General features: G+C 37.5%; 2 protein-coding genes across 3 annotated transcripts in view; one reads left to right on the top strand and one right to left on the bottom strand.

The window, feature by feature from the left end:
- The window catches only part of MRPL13 (mitochondrial ribosomal protein L13), a 54,554-nt gene extending 47,638 nt beyond the window's left edge, over positions 1 to 6,916 (top strand). The window contains exon 7 of the mRNA XM_036741859.1: positions 2,971 to 6,916. Within this exon, the coding sequence (XP_036597754.1) occupies positions 2,971 to 2,992 (22 nt within the window). The 3' untranslated portion in view covers positions 2,993 to 6,916. The remainder of the gene's footprint in view (positions 1 to 2,970) is intronic.
- An 8,262-nt stretch (positions 6,917 to 15,178) lies between these two features.
- The window catches only part of COL14A1 (collagen type XIV alpha 1 chain), a 254,847-nt gene continuing 250,988 nt past the window's right edge, over positions 15,179 to 19,037 (bottom strand). Inside the window, exons 47-48 of one of the 2 annotated variants that reach the window (XM_036760560.1) lie at positions 17,943 to 18,098; positions 15,179 to 16,143 (exon numbers count right to left, since the gene is read on the bottom strand). In XM_036760560.1, coding sequence (XP_036616455.1) covers positions 16,082 to 16,143; positions 17,943 to 18,098 — 218 coding nt within the window. In that variant the 3' untranslated portion in view covers positions 15,179 to 16,081. Of the gene's footprint in view, positions 17,031 to 17,942; positions 18,099 to 19,037 lie in introns of both variants that reach the window. The other variant, XM_036760567.1, reaches the window with a different exon arrangement.

The raw sequence follows: 19,037 nt of genomic DNA on the forward strand, positions 1-19,037 counted from the left end.
AACTGATTAAAACTCCTGATGTAGCCTGACTCAAACAGGGGAGCTCTGTCCTCATAAGAGGTCATGTGGTGTAGTGGACAGAGCACTGAATCAGAAGTCACAGGATCTGGGTTCATTCCCACTTCGAATACTGTAATACTTGGAGGGAGTTGCCCTTCTGGTTAGTATTTCTTCATCTGCAGAAATCTAGGACTTGGAAAAAATGAAAAATGTTTATAAAAAATCTATTTAGAAGGTACTTAAGTGTGTCCATTGTGTAACCAAAGCATGAGTCTTGTCAACTATGTTTTTGTTCAAGTGACCATTCAGGCTTGAAGATGCCCAGTGACAAGACCCTCACTGACTCTGGTGGCAGCCCTCCCTTTCCATTTTTGGATAGCTTTAGTTTTATTAAGTGTTCCTTTAAGTGAGGGAGGCAGTGGAGCATAATGAAAAGATTTGGACTAAATGATCTTGAAGGTCTCTTTCAGCTCTAAATTTATGATCCTTTGTTGAACTAAGATCTGCTTCCCTGTTTTGCCCCTAATTCTTGCTTATGGCACCAAACAGAATCAGTCTATCCCTTGCTTCCTGGGTTCAGATTCCATCTCTGACATAAGACATATGCTTTTCTCCCATTGGTCCAGTGGGTGAGTCTGGCCTTGATTCCTAGCTTCCTTTTGTATTTTACTCATTGAATTTGAAATAATTCAGCATTGTCTTATTTATTTCCACACTGTTGTCCTTTGGTTTGTAATTATGAAGCTATATCATAGCATGGCTATCTTGACAGTGTTACAGTGATTTGTGGGAGACAGGATGAATCAGATTGATTAATTTTTTTCCAGTCTCAAGCCCACTCTGATTGAACCAGCTGAAACGGAGTGTAATTGTTTCTTTAGATGTGCTGGAGCTTGTCCAGCTGCATCAGTGACATTGCTGTAGATAAACCACAAGCTAAGAAGGAAACTAATGCCACTGTTCTACAGTTCACAACGTAAACATTGGTTTTAATGTTTACAAAGAAACTTTAAATATAATGATAAAATTCTCTGTTTTTCATGTCATGACTGTATGTGGTTAATGTATTGCAACATATTTGACTTGTTTCCCAGATCACTCCTTGTTCCTCTGTGTTAAATAATAAACAAATTGAAATTGCTACACTCTGTGTTTACTCTGCCACTAGGCAGTTGGTCTTTGCGGTTATGCTGGACAGTGTCTTACAAGTTAAAACACTGTCAGTATTTAAAATGGACTAGATAAGCTGCTTCAGGGCAGACACAGTTCATTTACTTTTTAAAGTGACCTTCAGAATATAGAACCCTTTTTCAATTATTCAAATTATATTCCAAAATGATTTTACTTGTCTATCATAAATTAATTCAGAAAAATTCATATGAAATAAGCCTTCCTTCTTAATTTTGGTTTAGCATGTCCTCATTTTCTGTAGTAACATCACTTGGCACTTTCTTACAAATTCATGAATTTTGATTTTTGTGGTTCAGTCTGCATCACTATATGTACATGTTTGTGATTTAGATGTGTGTGTATATCCACATTATATACCCTTACACACACACACACACACACACACACACACACACACACACACCCCTTCACAGAGTGAAGTAGACAGCTGAGGTTTGGCCTGTTACCCGACAAGTTAATCCACATGTAATCCACTGTACTTCTGTAGTACAGTACAAAGAGCTCTTGCTTCCTGGGTTCAGATTCCATCTCTGATATTTACTATCTCTCTCACCTTGGGCAAGTCATTTAATTTCCCTGGGTTTAGGTTTCCTCATCTATAAAATGAAAGAGTTGTTCTGTGTGGCCTCTGAGGTCTCTTCCCTGTCTATGAGCCTAATCTACCTTTACCTGTAGACCTACTGAAATATTTACATGTAGTTGTTTATGTGACAGACTAATTGTTTATACACGCATTCATATCTCCCGACTATGTATTCCTGTGTTTGTTTATGTGGATCATTGAAGATGAAGCATGGTGCAGTGGGTAAAGAGTCAGACCTGAGTTCAAGTCCTGCCTCTGATACATAAAAGTTACTGAGCATGTGCTGACCTTCATTACTCACTGGGATTTCTCTATACCATCAAATATCATATGTGAGAGGTAGATAGAAAATAGCATGCTTGCATACATATACACATACTGTACAGAAGATTGGTGGTGGTGGTGGTGGTGGTGGGGGTGTGTGTGTGTGTGTGTGTGTGTGTGTGTGTGTGTGTGTGTGTGTGTATTCCATGTGTGTCTCAGTGGAATACAAGTAAATGTACACCTCCTTTTTAATAATAAAGATAGAGGCTTTGTTCCATGAAAATTTTGTCCTAGAAGAGATCTTTGTATAGATTTTGAGCTATTTGCAACATTATTACAATCCCTTCTATGTGCAACATATTATGAAGCAGCTGTAAAAAGTAGGATCTCATTACTAATTCACTGCTCCCATTTTATTTTATAAAGACAAAATAAGCAGAATTTTTGTGAAAGTATGCCCTAAAATTGATATTTGCTTAATCATAGCAATAAAGTTCAGTCATTAAGAAAATCTACTTTAAAATTTTTTTAATGAATGCTAAAATTGTCTTTAAATATTATTTTTTAAAAATCTACTTCATCACTCATGTTTTCATTCCTTTTTCTGATTGCAGGGAGGTACTGAATAGCTATAGAATATACATTGCTGAAATTTAACTCGATAATGTAGCCTCCCAAAACACTTCTTTCAGGTTATCGAAGATAAAGTATATTTGACTCAGTTTCCAAGACTAGCCACCTAAATTGCCTACTTTGTTTTGTTTCATTATAACAAAAAAGCAGTTAGAGAATATCGTTTATAAATGCTGTTCAATATAAACATGCCATCATCTAAATACTGTGATAATAAACTTCCTCCCACAGGAAAACTAAAATTAAAATAATGGGTTCCAAAGAAAAATAAGGTATTTTCTTGACTTTTTGTTTTTCAGACCTGAGGATTTTCGAATGTAATTGGAGGAAAGCTGTAAGAAGCAACAGAGAAACTTCTGAAACTTTGGAGAGTTCTGATTTTTCCCTGATACCTTTCTCCGAACCTGAAAACTCAAGAGAACTCAGCTGCTGTGTGGAAGCAGTCTGTTAAACATGAGTGCAGAAAATTTGTAAGGGAAAGAACCAGGAGAATATCACCAGGAAGGTACAAGAAAATAATTTATTATATAGATTATTCAGTGACCATGTAAAATGATCAGAATAAAATCATTTGATTAGCTACTAAGATTGTCCTTTAATGAAGCAAGAAGCATCAATTCTCAGCTTTAAATGGTCTCCCCCAACACTCCACAATGAAGGTGTAAACAAGTACCCCTGTCATCCACAACCCAAGTACTTAGAGTTCTGTCACTAAACCATGAATCTCATCTCCATCAGTGTTCATGCCATCAGGATGGAATACCAAGCTGGAGGGCTTGGCTTTCTCACTCATCTACTTCTTACTTTTAACTTTAACATTCTGGTCTGAGTTTGTTAGATATAGTTTAGAAACAGTTTAGTATTTGCACATTCAAATGAAATAATGTTTACCTTCTCTACAGCAGAGGTTCCCAAAGTGAGTGATAATGCCCTCTGGGGGGTGTTGGAACATGGGGGGAGGGGAGGGAATAAATAAAATAATATATAAATAATAAATAAATAAAAATAAGGGGACGGTGGAAGCAGAAGCAAAGAAGAGAAGCTTTTGAAAAACCGTTTGTACGTGTTTCATTGGTTGTGTAACAGAGTTAAAGTTGTAGCGATTCTATTATTTTCCAAACACAAAATGCAAGTCATAATGATCAGCGGTCAAGTCTGTCGACAGGTCTTAACAAGCAAGTGTTGGCTGGCGAGCTGTCATGCATTGTCAGGAAGTCCAGCTTACATTGGCAGGAATATGTGCCTGTAATGACTTTTTTACAATATGATACTATATGGTTACGTGATGCAACATTGCATCAAAATTTCAGTGCAGGAAAAAATCAACAAATTTATAATTATTAAATTTAAGATGGGTAATTTTTAAAAAATACAAATTTTATATATTTTTTAAATGACACAAATTTCAAAAAAGTTGTTCAAGGAAGTAGATTTCTAGGGGGGGCACTGAGTAATTTTTTCTTTTAGAGGGAGTGGTAGGCCAAATAAGTGTGGGAACCTCTGCTTTATAGTCTCACATGATGGGGCTTCTCTCAGGATTCTGGAAGAAGAATTTGGCCCCTGTGGTGGAGGGTTTATTATTAATAATAGCTTGACAACTCACTTTACATATATGGCAACTTAAGGGATAGAAGGCTCACTAGATTTAGAGTCATGGTGACTTGAATTCAAATTTTTCCTCAGATGCTATGTGACTTCAGCTCTCAGCCTCTCTGTAAAATGGGTACAAAATACCTACTTCACAGGGTTGTTTTGAGGATCAAATGATAATACATGCAAAGTGCTTTGTAAACCTTAAAACACTCCGTAGATACTAACTGTTCCACTATCATTATTACTGTAACACTTTAAGCTACCATTGAGAGTGTAGATAGGCAGGTATCACCTCGGGTAGGTACAGGTTCCAAATCACTTGGGGTTAAGAATTATCAAATTTTAGAACTAGAGGAGACCTGAAGAGACTATCTGGTCATTCTCCTTATTTTGTGAAAAAAGAAACCGAAGCGTAGAGAAGTTAAATGAACTGCCTCCAGTGAGTAGAACCAAGACTAAAATCTCAATCCCCAAAGTTCAAATTCCCTTCTTGAAGTAAAGTACAACAGAGTGGTCCTGCAGTCACCAGTTTTGGCTCTACAGAATGTGGTGTGAAGGGGGCCCCTTTAAGCAACTAGGTACCTCCTAAAATCAACTAGGTCCTCCTAAAGATGGTGGACTAATAATGGGAGCTCTTCTCATCTGTTCCTCTAGACCACATTTCCATCAGATTTAACCCCTTCTCCAAGGAAGCCAAGGATACATCACCGATCTGTGGCAAAGGTGTTGTGTTCTCTAGGGATTGGAGGTGGAGAAAGTCAGGTGGGGAGTAAAGTGGTCTCCCCCTTCATAATTCATAAATTAATGTTAAAAAATATCTTTCGTGAACTTATCACTAGGCCCATCTCCAAACCATTCAGATTAAGTCTTGTGCTGGGATATAGCCATAGAAGGTTCATAAATAATGGGACTCTCTCATGATCAATGCCTTGTTCCAAATGAAATTAAAAGTAAAAGCAAAAATGGGTTTTCAAATACGTGGGGGAGGAACTAGATTCATTGGAAACACACATCCCTGTCCTAAGTGCCATTCATTTGGTATCATTGATTTATAAAGAAATGAATTTTTCAAGGAGGATAGAGGAATCCTCCTAGTCAATCTGATTGAGGGAGGTTAAAAGGTTTAACTATTATTCAGGAAGGCAATATGTTGTTTTAGAGTAAGTACTGCTGCTTCCTTGGTGATTCCATCCACCCCAGATCTAAAAGCCATAACTACAACTAGCTTTTACTGTGCAAACTGCACTAGCTTCTGCCTGTAGCCCAACAATTGAATGATTTGGCTTCCCATCTCCAACTGGAAAAGGAGGTACATCTACATCCTGCCAATATCAACAGTGAGCATCCAGTCTTTTCTCTCCCAGCCCAGAGTTCCCCCATGGAACAGGTAGCAAGTTCTTGGAGAGGCCGTAAAGCCTATGAGTCTCAGGAAAAGATTCTGCTGCCAGTCTCCACAGTCCTGAGTTTGAATTGGCCAGAAGTGCAACATTTTCCTAATTTAAGGAGTACATGATCTTTCCAAGACAGGCATTAAGGACCCTTTTCAGCTAAAATGGCCAATTCTCTGAGAAAGTGGTATTCTTCCTGCTCCATCCAAAACCTTTAAAAAGCAACAGTTGAGTAGTTTTGCAGCACCCCAGCTGCTCTGAGCTTCACCTTCTTCGAAGGATTTTCAGGCCAGAAAAGTCTGCAGAGGAAGCAGACAGTGGGGTGACTCCTCCTTCCAGCCAACTTTCATCTGTCAGCCTGGGATGAGGTAGACCGAATTTTCCACATCAATTCAATATAAATGAGGCATCTGAAAGAAACCTACATGTCTATCTCTGCCATTTTTTTTAACACCAGAATTTCCTTCTGCATTCAAGTGAACCTGTATTTGAAGACTTAACTGCTTCAATGCTCTTGCCTTCCACTTCCAAAGTTAGTAACTATTAAATGCCTGCGAAAAGAAGCTGCTTGAAGAGAGTCCTGTGTCTTCTTGCAGTGCAGGGGTTTTATAGATTGATGTCCAAGAGCTTAGTCTTTCATTTGTCATAAATAGCTCAAAAACAGCTTCTCTAACTCATAATGCCACCTGACATCTTCTACAGACCTCAGAAGACTAAAGGAAAATGGCTTTTTAGAGGAAATTTTGAGCATGTAACTTGTTTTTTTTTTTTTTTGGCAGAACCATAGATGCTAATAAAATGTATGTTGCTAGAAGAATATTACCTGTTAAACTCATATGCCTATGCACTCATGTTAACATACTGTGTAAATACAGCATTGTGGGATGTGCCAATACATCCCCCTGCCTCAGTGAAGGAATGATTCTCTATTACTATCTCTCCCAATGATCCTAGAACTGTTAAAATACTAATTCTTATGCTATTTTTTATTAAGGTTTATTATTATATCTATTTTATTTAAGGTTTATTAAGGATAAGAAATGAATACTGTTTCTTAGACTAAGGAATAACACAAAAACAATATTATTTTAGTTCATTTCATGCTGTAAATTGGTATATAAAATTGGTATATAAAAACAAGAAGGTTATTCTTGAACAAATTAGGATAACTGATGTAACTGCCCACGTAACCGTGTCCTAACAAAACAAGAACCTGAGATGTTATGTTATATTTACTGCACTATATTAAATTTATTATACCTTGTATCGTGTATCATATCATTATTATGTTGATATCAACAAAATCCAGTGAGAACAGATAGAGAAATTCCATATAAACTAACTAGAGACCGTATAAAATACTCAGGAGTCCACCTGGCAAGAAGACACATGTGGGAATTATATGAACACACTTAGAAAATAATCTTTATACAAATAAAGACAAATCTATAGACTGGGGAAATATTAATTGCTCATAGGTAGTCCAACCCAATATAATACAAATAATAATGCTACATGAATTCATCTAATTATTCAGTGCCATACCAATTAAACTACCAAAGGATTACTTTGAAGAACTAGAAAAAAAAACAACAAAAAATCCATCTGGAAGAATGAAAGTTCAAGAATATCAAGAGAAGAAGTGGGAAGGAAGAGAGCCCAGCAGTATCAGATCTCAAACTGTACTCTAAAGCTATAGTTCTCTTAATAATTTGGTAAGAAACAGAAATAGGTTTATCAGGTTTAACAGATTAGGTACACAATATGCAGAGGCAAATGAGTACAGTAACCTAGCATTTGATAAATCCAAAGATCTCAGATAATTAGGACAAGAACTCAACAAAAACGAAAGCAGTGTGGCAGAAACTAGGTATTGATCAATATTTTATCTCATATACCAAGACAAACTCCAAAAGGGTTTGCTTTAATCATAAAGTGTGAATTAACCATAAAGAGTGACATCAACTGTTCAGGTCCTGTACAAATTTATGTTAAACAACCTCAAGTGGGCCCTCACTGCTAGTAGACAATGTTTTTCCCTTGTAGTCTGTACTCTGTACTTTTGGTTCTGCTGTCTTTTCTTTGCATTATTTTATATTTTATTTATCATATTATTTTGTAGGTCTTTCCAGATTTATTTATATTTCTCATAATAATAGGTTTTAAAGAAAGGTAGATATAGGCCGCAATAAGATACAGAGAAAAGAAAAGGTGTTGCAAAAAAATTTTCATGGGAAATTAAGGAGATCTAAAAGAAGTTAAAGGTAGCTAGGTGGCTCAGGGGATGGAGCATCAGGCCTAGAATCAGGAAGACCTGAGTTCAAATTCAGTCTCAGACACTAGCTGTGTGACCCTGGACAAGTCACTTTGCCTCAGTTTCCTCATCTTAAAATGAGCTGGAGAAGGAAATGGCAAACCATTCCGGTATCTTTGCTAAGAAAACCCCCAGTGGGGTCACAAAGAGTCAGGTATGACTGAACAACAAGAAAAACTAATTGGTCTTTCCTGCCTCAAGTCCTTTCCTGTATATTCTCCATGTAGCTATAAAAATCTTGTTCCTTAAGAGCAGAAATGACTATCAATCCCCTACTCAATAAACTCTGGTGACTCCCTGTGGCCTCTAATCTAGGACAAAATATAAACTCATCAGTTTAATTTTAAAGGGCTTTGCAACCTTGCGCCTAGGTTGTATCTTTCCAGCCTTGTTGTGCATTACTGCCTGTCTAGCAGCACTGTGATCTGGCCAAATTGGCCTTCTGTCTGTGATGTTCTTCACGGCTCTCTTCTCTATGCCTTTGTACTGACCATCTGTCGTGTCTAGCTTGTATTCCCTACTCACCTAGATCTCAAACAATACTTCATTTCTTTCAAGATGCATCTCAAGCACTACCTTTTACATGAAACCTTTCCTGATACCCCCACCTCCTGGGGCCCTCCCCAATAACCATGTTGTATTTCACTCATATTTATTTATATTTATTCTGTACTTATATATGCATTTGTTATCTCTCCCAATGAAACATAAGGTCCTGGAGAGTAGAGACTGTTTTATTCTTTGTATTCATATCCATAGAGCCTAACATGGTACTTCACACATAGTAGTGGCTTGATAAATACTTGCTGATTGATTGGTTTCTGCAATTAGCTAAATGTTATGGTGAAAAAGAATGGGTATCTAGAGTAGAATTCGATTTCTGAGGTTTATAAGTAATGTGCAATTCACTGTCTTTCACTAGATAACTGAAAACTATAGGTCTTTATTTGGCTATCCAGAGAGCTTTCTAGAAGAGAAAATAATGTGGTGGCAGATCTCATTGAAACTACCTTCAGAGACTTGCCAGGGCGCTGGGATCTGTAGGAGGTAGCTATGTGATTTGGGGCAAATCATTTTTTTAAAATAAATTTTAAATAGCTTTTGTTTTTCCATCACTTGCATTTCCAAATATACCTACCCAAACCATCCTTTATAGTAATAAATAAGAGGGGGAAAACAGTTCAGCTAAACTAACTAACACATCTGATATTATGTGCGTAGTTCCCTACTTCTGCAAAGAAGGGGCGGTGACTTCCTATATCTCTTCTCTAGGGTCAGACTTGAGCAATATAATTTCATAGCATTGTTTCTCTGTTTTAGTTGTTGTTTCCATTTACATTGCTGTAGTCATTGCATATGGTTTTCATTCAGCTTACCTGCATCAGTTCATGTAAGTCTTCTCATACTTTTCTGAACTTTTCATGCTCATTGTTTCTTACAGTGCGGTAGTATTTTAGAAATTAATATATCACAGCTTGTTTACACATTCCTCAATCGGTGGTCATCCACTTTGTTTCAAGTTATTTGCTACTTCCCACAGTACTGCTATAAACATATTGGTGTATATAGAGACTTTATTTTTAGTGATGACTTCCATGAGGGCAGGGACTTGCATGTTTTTCTTTGTATCTCCAGCACCTCCAATGATCCCTGGCACATAGTAGGAACTTAATAAATGAGTGTTAAAGGGAATCCTATATGCTTAGTAGTAGAATCCCTACATCAAAGGGTTTAGACATTTTATTCATTTTCTTAGCGTAAGAAAGTGATATTCAAGTAACCCTGGAATTCCTAGGGTTGCAATGTCCTCATCTATAAAATGAGAGGATTGGATCGACTGATCTTTAAAGTCCCATATAGTGCTAACATTATATGACTCTATGGTTCAATTTCCTTTAACAAGCATTTATTAAGTTCCTGTTAAGTGCCAAGAGGCGCTAGAGATGTAACAAAACACATGTAAGTCCTTGCCCTCAAGGAGCTTACAATATAGGTGATGGGAAAGGTGTATAAAATATACAGAAATAAGTAAACATAAGGGAATTTGAGGAGGAATTGGGCATTAAACAACTGGAGGCCATGGGTTCAGGAAAACCTTCACAGAAATGTTGATGGTGGGACTAAACCTTGAATGCAGAATTTCACAAGTTTTTTATTAATCAGTTGAGCATAAGGCACAGAACTAATTTAAGTAATAGACTATCTCTGCCTTGATGGAGCTATGGAATGATGGTTAATAGAGCAGCTTTTGAATCAGTCTCCATTCTCACCTCCATCAAAGAAAATTGTCCCCAGCCTTGTCCCTGAATTTCTGCTTCTGTCAGAAAATGCCCGGCCTTTGAAGGTGAGAATCTGTACTTAACAGATGTTATAGAACTTAAAAATGATGGTGTAAATTCTGCTATTGCCATTTCTCCTGGTAGGATAGAGCATCATGGCATCATAGAATCCTCCCCCACCCCCAACCGCAATATAAGTTCCTTGAAGGCAGGCATTATTTATTTTTTTGGTTTTTGCATTCTTGGTGGTGATGAGATAGTACCAATGCAAATGGAAAACAATTATAAATTTATTTCTAACCATTCCTAGACTTGACTATTGGGGGAGTTCAAAGGAACTTTGAATATCTCCAGAAAGAATAAGTGTACAGTGCTTCCCAAACTAGCATATGGACCATCTGTTTGGAAAGCACAGGAAAAGACTGGCAAGAGGAGAGACTGAATTTCACATCTGAAAGAGATTATTTTCCAATGCGTCTGTTTGTGTATGCATATGTGTATACATGTATATAAAATGTATATAATAAACACATTTTTTCCACACACCCAGATGTTTAGGATTGGGACTATTTAAATAATGACAATAAATAATATTGTTTCTGAACCCAAGTTAGCAAAGATTTTGTTACCTGAATCTTGGAAACTGTACATAGAGAGCTTTAAGGTGAGGTCATGTCAGAGAAGACCTCAGAATGTTTGTAGACTCTGCTAATTGTGCTTGTTAGTTCCTGACTGGCTCAGTTACTGTTTTTGTGGCTATAGAATTCACTTAACATCAATAACGAGGATTTTCCGGATTTCATCATAAAGCCTTTTGCCAGTAAGCTTGAGAAATTAGGTGTTTGGATCCAGAACATAAATATATTTAGCTTGTGAAGGTGGCTTAAAGTCAAAAAAGTTCCTGCGTTCCTGCTGTCCATATGTATTTTCCACTGTGCAGTAAAATACAGGGGGAAATTGAAATGTTATTTATCAGTTGTATTTGGATATGTTATCTAAATGTGGAGGTCATTTCACTCATCACCCAATAAAATGCACTTGCCCCTTTGTTTATAGGAAATGTAAACACCTTGTTTATTTGAGGCCTTCCTTCTGACTGTCTCTGTCCACGTCTGTGTTGATTCTCTCTGACCACAAGCTCCGGAAAGGCAGGACCTCTTGTCTAGTTCACACCATACAAGTTCTGGCCCGGCACCATGCTCTAACAGCTGGGCTTTGTGGTACTTACTATGATGATAATAACATGAAGCTATTAGAGTGTACATATTATAAAGCTAAGCTGCTAGATTTTTATGATAAAACTCCCCATCTAGGAGCCAATTTTCTAATAAAAACCATCATATGCATACATATATATACATATACTTATATATCTATAACTTTAAAACTCTTGTTAGCATGTACTTATGAAACTGCACAATTCAATTAGTAAGAAAACTTTAATGATAGTAATAACTATAATGATGATGATTTCTTAAGTGGCTATAACTAACAAAATCCAGTTATGCAAAGACTTTCTGGCAAAAGGATTCTCTTAACTCTTACTTTTTCTAACACAAAAGTATTCTAAAATCTGAAGTTCCACTTCGAACCCAAATTTTTGGTTTATGTAACTTTGTGGCCAATAAAAAATTTTTCATTTCGCATTGGAATTAATACTGTGTACCTAGGCCAGAAAGACAGAACAATTCAACAAGCATTCATTAAACACCTTTTATATTAGAGGCACTATACTGGCTAAGTGCCAGTGATACAAAATTTTTTAAAAAAGATAAAGTTTTTGCTCTTCAAGGATATTAATAATAACTAATTAACAAAATATAAAATGAATTAATAAATATAACAACTAATATGTAGTCCTTTAAGGCTTACAGAATGCTTCACAAGTTATCATGTTTGATCTTCATAACAACCCTCAGAGGTATGTGCTATTATTATTTTTACTTTACAATTGAAGAAACTGAGGCAAATAGAGGTAAAGTGACTTGCCCAGGGTCATACAGCTGGTACATGTCTGAGGCAAGATTTGAACTCAGATCCTCCCAACTCCAGGCCCATGTTTTATCTACTAGCTGCCACCTAGCTGTCTACCTTATGTTCTCTTGGAGAATAAGTGTAAACAAATGCTAAATATGAGGTAATTTCAGAGATAACTCAAGCCTAAAGCCTAACGGCTCAGGTAAGGTTTTCCATAGAAAATTCTAAAGGGAGGTCGTGAAGGAGGAGCATACCAGGAAGGAGGGCTAGGCTGCACAAAGCCCTGGGTGTAGGTCAGCAAGCAAGCCACTTTAGCTGGAAACTAGCAGGCAGGAGGACAGTAATGTGAAATGTCTGAAAAGGTAGAGTTCGGCCAGACTGTGAAGGGCTTGAATAAAGTTGGAATTTATTGCCCATGTTGACAAAACTCATTCTAAATCAGTATTTATTTTTCAAAATGATCTAAGCTCCTCTCTGTATGTAAATGTACTCAGCTGTGGAGAGAACACACCAGCATCTGCACCATGATAGCAGCATAGCAGCGCAGTTAGGAGATATCTGAGTGAACCCACCCATAACCATTGGGACGGGACAAAAAGCCTGAGGCGTCTGGGTTCCCTCTTCCTGGGACCTGTTATCAGGTCAAACAACTGTTGCTTCAGCTACTCCTGAGCTGCTACTCTTCACATTTTCTTCTGCCCCTTCCTAGGTGATGTCTCACCTGAGGGCTTCTGGGACTCTGATTCCTGGGAGGATGAACAGCTTCCTCCTCCCCAGAGCATCCAAGTCTCTTCTCTTCAGGAAGAGCCTAAACATGATTATTAAGCTCTAATTGTGTAGGTATCCTTTCCCTTCCTTTTCTCCTTTCTGTAACACTTTCATTCTCCAACAACTTGAAAAGCATCAAGGCTCCCCTCCTCCACTTCAGAACCCTCCACTCTCTTTCCCCTTATTGAAGCCTTGTTTCTGTTTCCTTTGGGAATCCTTCATCCTTTTTTAACAACGTGGAGTATCGAGAAGCATTCTTCTAGTCCCTTGATCTTCTCCTCTAGGAGAGAGATCGTCCTCCATTTGGAACACAGATATTAATCACTCAGCTGGGGCTGAAATTCTTCACAATGGTTGAGATTTTCAGCCTTATTTCTTGAATCTATTTTTGAGCATTTACACTGCAATCCTAGGCACCCAGTTAAAACTTTTAGAGCCAATTCTCCCTACCCACTAATGTACACTATCAATTTACTTAGTACTCTATTTGTTCCATGAGCAGCTAGGTGGCAGAGTGGATAGAGGGCTGGGTCTAGAATCAAGAAGACTCATCTTCCTGAGTTCAAATTTAGCCTCAGCTGTGTGACCTTGAGCAAATCATTTAACCCTGTTTGCCTCAGTGTCTTCATCTGTAAAATGAGCTGGAGAAGGAAATGGCAAACCACTCCAGTATCTTTGCAGAAAATCCAAAATGGGGTCACAGAGAGTCAGAGACGACTGAATATGACTTGAACATGTTTTGTTACACACATTTTCTTACTTGTTATGCCAACAACCTTTTCCTTCACCTTCTTTTACTTAACTTAATCTTCCTTAAACCATATATATTTTCATATAGATATACACATATATACATATGCATGTATATGTATATATGTGTGTACATATATCCATATATGCATGTATATATTTGTGTGTATACATATACGTATGTATATATGTGTGTATATGTATATATACATATATGCATGCATACATATGTATATGTATGTGTATGTATATATACATGTATGCGTGTGTATACATATGTATATATGTATACATATATACGCATATACGTACATATATACATACATATATATGTGTACACACACACACACACACATTTAATCTTGCGTCTCTCAGAATTCAGCAATAAAATCGGGCCCAGGGGATTGTTCTTCATATTTTCCCTAAGTTCTCCTTCCCAAATTAAATTTCTGATACACTTGATTAGTCAAATCCTCTCCAAGTCACCAATAGGATTTCCTTCCTATTTGGTCCCTTTTCCCTTCTCCTATTCTTCCCATATCTTCTCCCCCCAAAAGTCCAAACGGAAAATAGAGCTATCACTGACCGCCTTCTTTTAAATTGGAATAATAAATACATTGTTGGACATCTAGAAGGGAAACACTGGGTCGGTTAGTTGTCTTGTTGCCTTGCTATCTAGTCCCCAGTCTGATCTAGTTATTTTATGTAGTTTTATAGTTTCCTCAACAAATCCAAACTATCATTTAATTGTATCATTTTATATAAGGATGATGCATAGAAACCTGGTATTTCTTTATTCAGGATGAAAGATGTTATTCCAGTTCTGCAAAGGAAATGAAATAAGCTAAGAAAGCCCATGGACAATAAACAATGTAGTGAGGCAAGGCTCTTTTACCACCAGACAAGGACTGTGTGCTGACCAGTTTACATAGGCTCATTCTATTTTTGTTTATAAACCAGTGTCCACATTTGATAAATATTAGTCGGTGTTGAGAACATATTATAATGAAAATGATCAGATAAAGAAGATCAAAAGGATATTGGAGGTCTTTGATTCTATGATATTTTCTCTGAAAAAGTAAGAGAAATTAATTTAAGATATAAACAAAATGGTTAAAGAGCTGGTCTTGGAATCAGGTTGACCTGGATTCAAGTCCTATTTTTGTGGCCATACTGGCAAAGTGGGCCTAAGGAAGTTACTTAATCTCTCAGGAAATTTGCTAAAACAATAAATTGCAGAACATGTGCCAACACACATTGGAATTTCCTTAATGAGAATTCCCTACACCAATTAAATCACAGGTTCAGTCCAAAAAGAAGTTAAAAGTATGGGGATGGAGAAGGGGGACAAAGAAAAATTACAAGCAGGGCATGATGATTATGTTTTCTTTATGGCTTAAATATAAAGTCTAAGTAAAAATAAACTGAGACAAGTTCATTCAAATATAGTTTATAGCTTTTATTTGCTTACAAAACAGAATGGAAATAGGTAAACAATAAATTATCTGCGTGTTCACACCAATCCATGTAGATGCAATGAAGAAATCCCAGCAACTAAAAACTAAAGAATTCTTTCATTAAATATAGATCTCTCTTTAGATTGAGGGAGGGTCAACTGTTTTAGGATAGCAATTCATTTCTCAAAGCACAAAAAAGAATATTTGTTTGTAAAACCATTGACTGCAAAGACATACTAATCAGGTCCTTGGTTCTATAGGCAAAATATATCAGGGGTAATAAGGGTTGGATTGGCCCACAATGCAAAATGGTGTTTTCATGACAGCATTCCCTCTGTAGAGGGGGCCTTTCTAACAGTCAGTGAGTTCATTTATTGGGTCCCTGAGGTAAACTTGGAATGCCCTTTTACCACATTTCTCCTGGGGGCCCAATTGAGACTATTCAATTCTGGGATTTCAAATTGTCTATTAGAGCAGGGGACAGCTTCCAATGTCGGAAGTGGATTTTGCATTCTTTGCTGAGTACTTTCCTAATAAAACATTAATAATCTGGTATACATTTAAAACAGCAAAGGGAAGCACCATTCTTTAAAGACATTGGCCAATGTACAGGGCTTTGGTTTGTTTTTTGTTTTTTTTTTACTCTTACTACACAGAGTAAGAGGATGATCTCTTTTGGTTTTCATTATTAAACAATAATAATCATAACAATATATCACCCTGCAAATATTTTCTAAGAGGGCAAATTAGGCTACTTACTGAACAAGAGCTTTACAAGTGAACCATACAAATCACATACTAACATTCTCGTTTAATAACAATGCCTTAAGAGTTCTTTTAATGGATTTTCCAGTTCCTTTTGGAATAATTGGTTCCTGGGGCCATCAAATCAGGTCTTCCAAATCCTCTCGAACAGGTGTGAACTCCGGCTGATCAGGGTCAGGTGCTGGATAGGAAGACTGGGGGTATGAGACTAGCCAAGGACAGGACCCAGGAACCATAAACTCTGTTCCCCATCATATCATAGGTTCTCAAGGCCATGGGTTGAGTGAGTTATGTGGTAATTGAATTCAAGGGAGGTCTTGACCACTTGGATTACTGTGTCTACCTTTACCCACCACCACCACCAAGAGGATGCAAATGGTTAGCAAAACAGGAAAAAAGGAAAACATTAGAGCAGGCGTTAGGAAACTGGCATCACATCCAACTATTGAAATAGTACCCTTTTAGTTTATAAGAAGGAACACTGAAATCATTTAGCAGGATTATGAAAGCAACAAGGCAAGATAGTTGGGAACGTGGGGAAGGAGTGGAGAAAGACCCAAATCATTTCTGGATAGCTCAATGTTATCAGAAAAACATCATCAGGAGAGAAAAAGAATGCACCATACCTGCATACTTCAGGCAAGTGATGAGCAGCAAAGATCAGACACCAGATTTCACTAAACTAATTACATATGTATTTCCTGAGTGAATTTTTTTTGGTGATTGGGGGGATGTACACTGGGCAGGTTGACATACCTATTTTCATTTTGGAACTGTGCTGGCTAGTTTCTGTGCTGTGGTTTTGTCTTTGTCACATTCCAATTTTTCTTATGTTGCTTAATGATGTGGAGACTACAAAAGCACGGAGGTGAAAGGGGAGAGGGCAAGTGTGATGGGTAATCTCGTTTAGTGGTATGAGAACATTGACTGTGCACAAGCTACTGGGTCGAGCTTTGGTGGTGGTGGTCAATATGGCAGTTCTGTATCCATGGGCAAATGCAAGGGAAAAATGCAACCAGAATGGAAGGCCTTGGCTTCAGTGCTGGTAATCATTGTAAGGGATCACATCTTTAAAGACAGAATGGCAGTCCGAGGAGTTGAGGGAACAAGGGTAGGAAGAGATGAACAACAAAGAAAAAGACATCAGACAAGCTTCATTCTGGACATATAGTTACCAAGGTTAACAGTCCTGCCATGGTAGATACATTACATTCAAGTCCAGCAAGCACTTTCTCTTTTCACTACAGCTCTAGCAATGAAGGTTCTTACACAATTTCATTTGTGAAATGATGCCTGAAAGCATTTATCTGCGCAGCATATCCTCTGACAACATGCATTTGATGGAAGTGTTTAAGGAGAACAATTATTTATCAGGATCTCACTTCAGTAGTTAGTAATGAGGAGAGGTTATTATATTAATAATTTTGCTTCTCGCTAAAATTATTCTCATCCTCCTAATATATATTTAATAGTAGTAGTTGCTGTAGTAGTAGTAGTAGTAGAAGTGGTAATAGCAGTAGTAGATGACTCCCATGAATGAAACTAGGGAACTCTGTTCATTATGCTGACAATTGGTGGAAGGCTCTCCTCCAATATGAACATTCTCACTGAGAGACCTTGACCATATCAGAGCGGCAACAAAGGATGAAGCTATAAGATTCTTACCAATTCATTCTAACTATCAACTACAAAGTCAGTGCTTCCAGTTACTTCCCTGAATATTCTATGACTGGGAAGAGGGAATGAAAGAAAAACTGGAATTAGCTGTTTTCAATTTTCCATCTATTTATGAAATTTTTTTGAAGGGGCTACTCATCTTCCTAGTATATATACTTTATCGCATTCAGGACATCTCCCTAGATGATTCTGGCCTTTGTTAAATTTGAACTATACTTCCCACTCACCATTGTTCTGTGTCTTTTTTCTCCCTCCCCCACAACACACAGGCCCATTACCACCACCATTGTGGACCATACTCACCTCCAACACCATAACTGGAACAGGAAGAAGGGTCACAGTAGCCAGGTTGACCTGAAGGTCCCTGTGGCCCAGGTACACCTAGGTGACCAGGTGGACCTCGTGGACCAGGTGAACCTTGTGGCCCAGGGCTACCAGTTCGACCCTCACCTGCTGGTCCTATGAAAATACAAATGTACAATTAGATTGACTGTTAGCATTCATATTATTTAGGAAAGTAAACTAAAATGGAAATAAACAAACTTGCTCTTCAGTCTTCTCTTCCTTACAACATATAAATGATCTTCACTTTGCATCTGCTCCTTCCCAGTTCATTCCTTGCTAATGGAAAATGCAACGAAGATACCCATGGGACTCCCTTTCTCCACTAGGCAAATGTCTAAATCATCTCAGGACAGCAAAAAACAAAACTCATTCTTAATTAGTATCTTCTGGACAGTCTGAGAGAAGGGAGCACATTTTGACTAACAGCATTTTCCATAAAATAAAAAGTTGTTGTTTTCTAATTCTAATGTATAAGAATCCTAGGATACCCTATTTGGGGCATTCTTGGCAAAGATACTGAAGTGATTTGCCATTTCCTTCTCTAGCTCATTTTATCATTGAGGAAACTAAGGCAAACAGGTTAAGTGACTCACCCAAGGTCATATAGCTAGTAAGTGTCTGAGCTCAGATTTGAATTCAGTTCTTCCTGACTTCAAGCCCAGTGTTCTATCTACTTACTGTGCCACCAGCAGTGAAAATTGGGGAAGAGTTAAGATTTTCTGAGCTCCAACATACTTTGAGGCTATCTATGACCCTGGATCCAAAGTGTTTGAAAGGTTTTCAAGTTGAAAGTAGGGACTGCTTCATTTACTGCACTTATATTAATACATGAATGAAACAATCAAGTTAAGGGCCAAAAGCTTGGCACATAGTAGGCACTTAATAAAAACTTGTTAAATAAATAGATTAATTGGTGCAATTCTCTCCTGGCTCAAGAAACCTCCAATTAGCCATGAAATCTTTAAAGCCAAATTATAAGGAAATCTACTTTACTCCAAAATGTGCTATGAAGTTTCTTCCTTCTAAAGAGCTTTTTATGAGCCATAGTCAGGG

The sequence above is a fragment of the Trichosurus vulpecula genome, chromosome 1 (genome assembly GCF_011100635.1).
Source record: "Trichosurus vulpecula isolate mTriVul1 chromosome 1, mTriVul1.pri, whole genome shotgun sequence".
NCBI lineage: Eukaryota > Metazoa > Chordata > Mammalia > Diprotodontia > Phalangeridae > Trichosurus > Trichosurus vulpecula.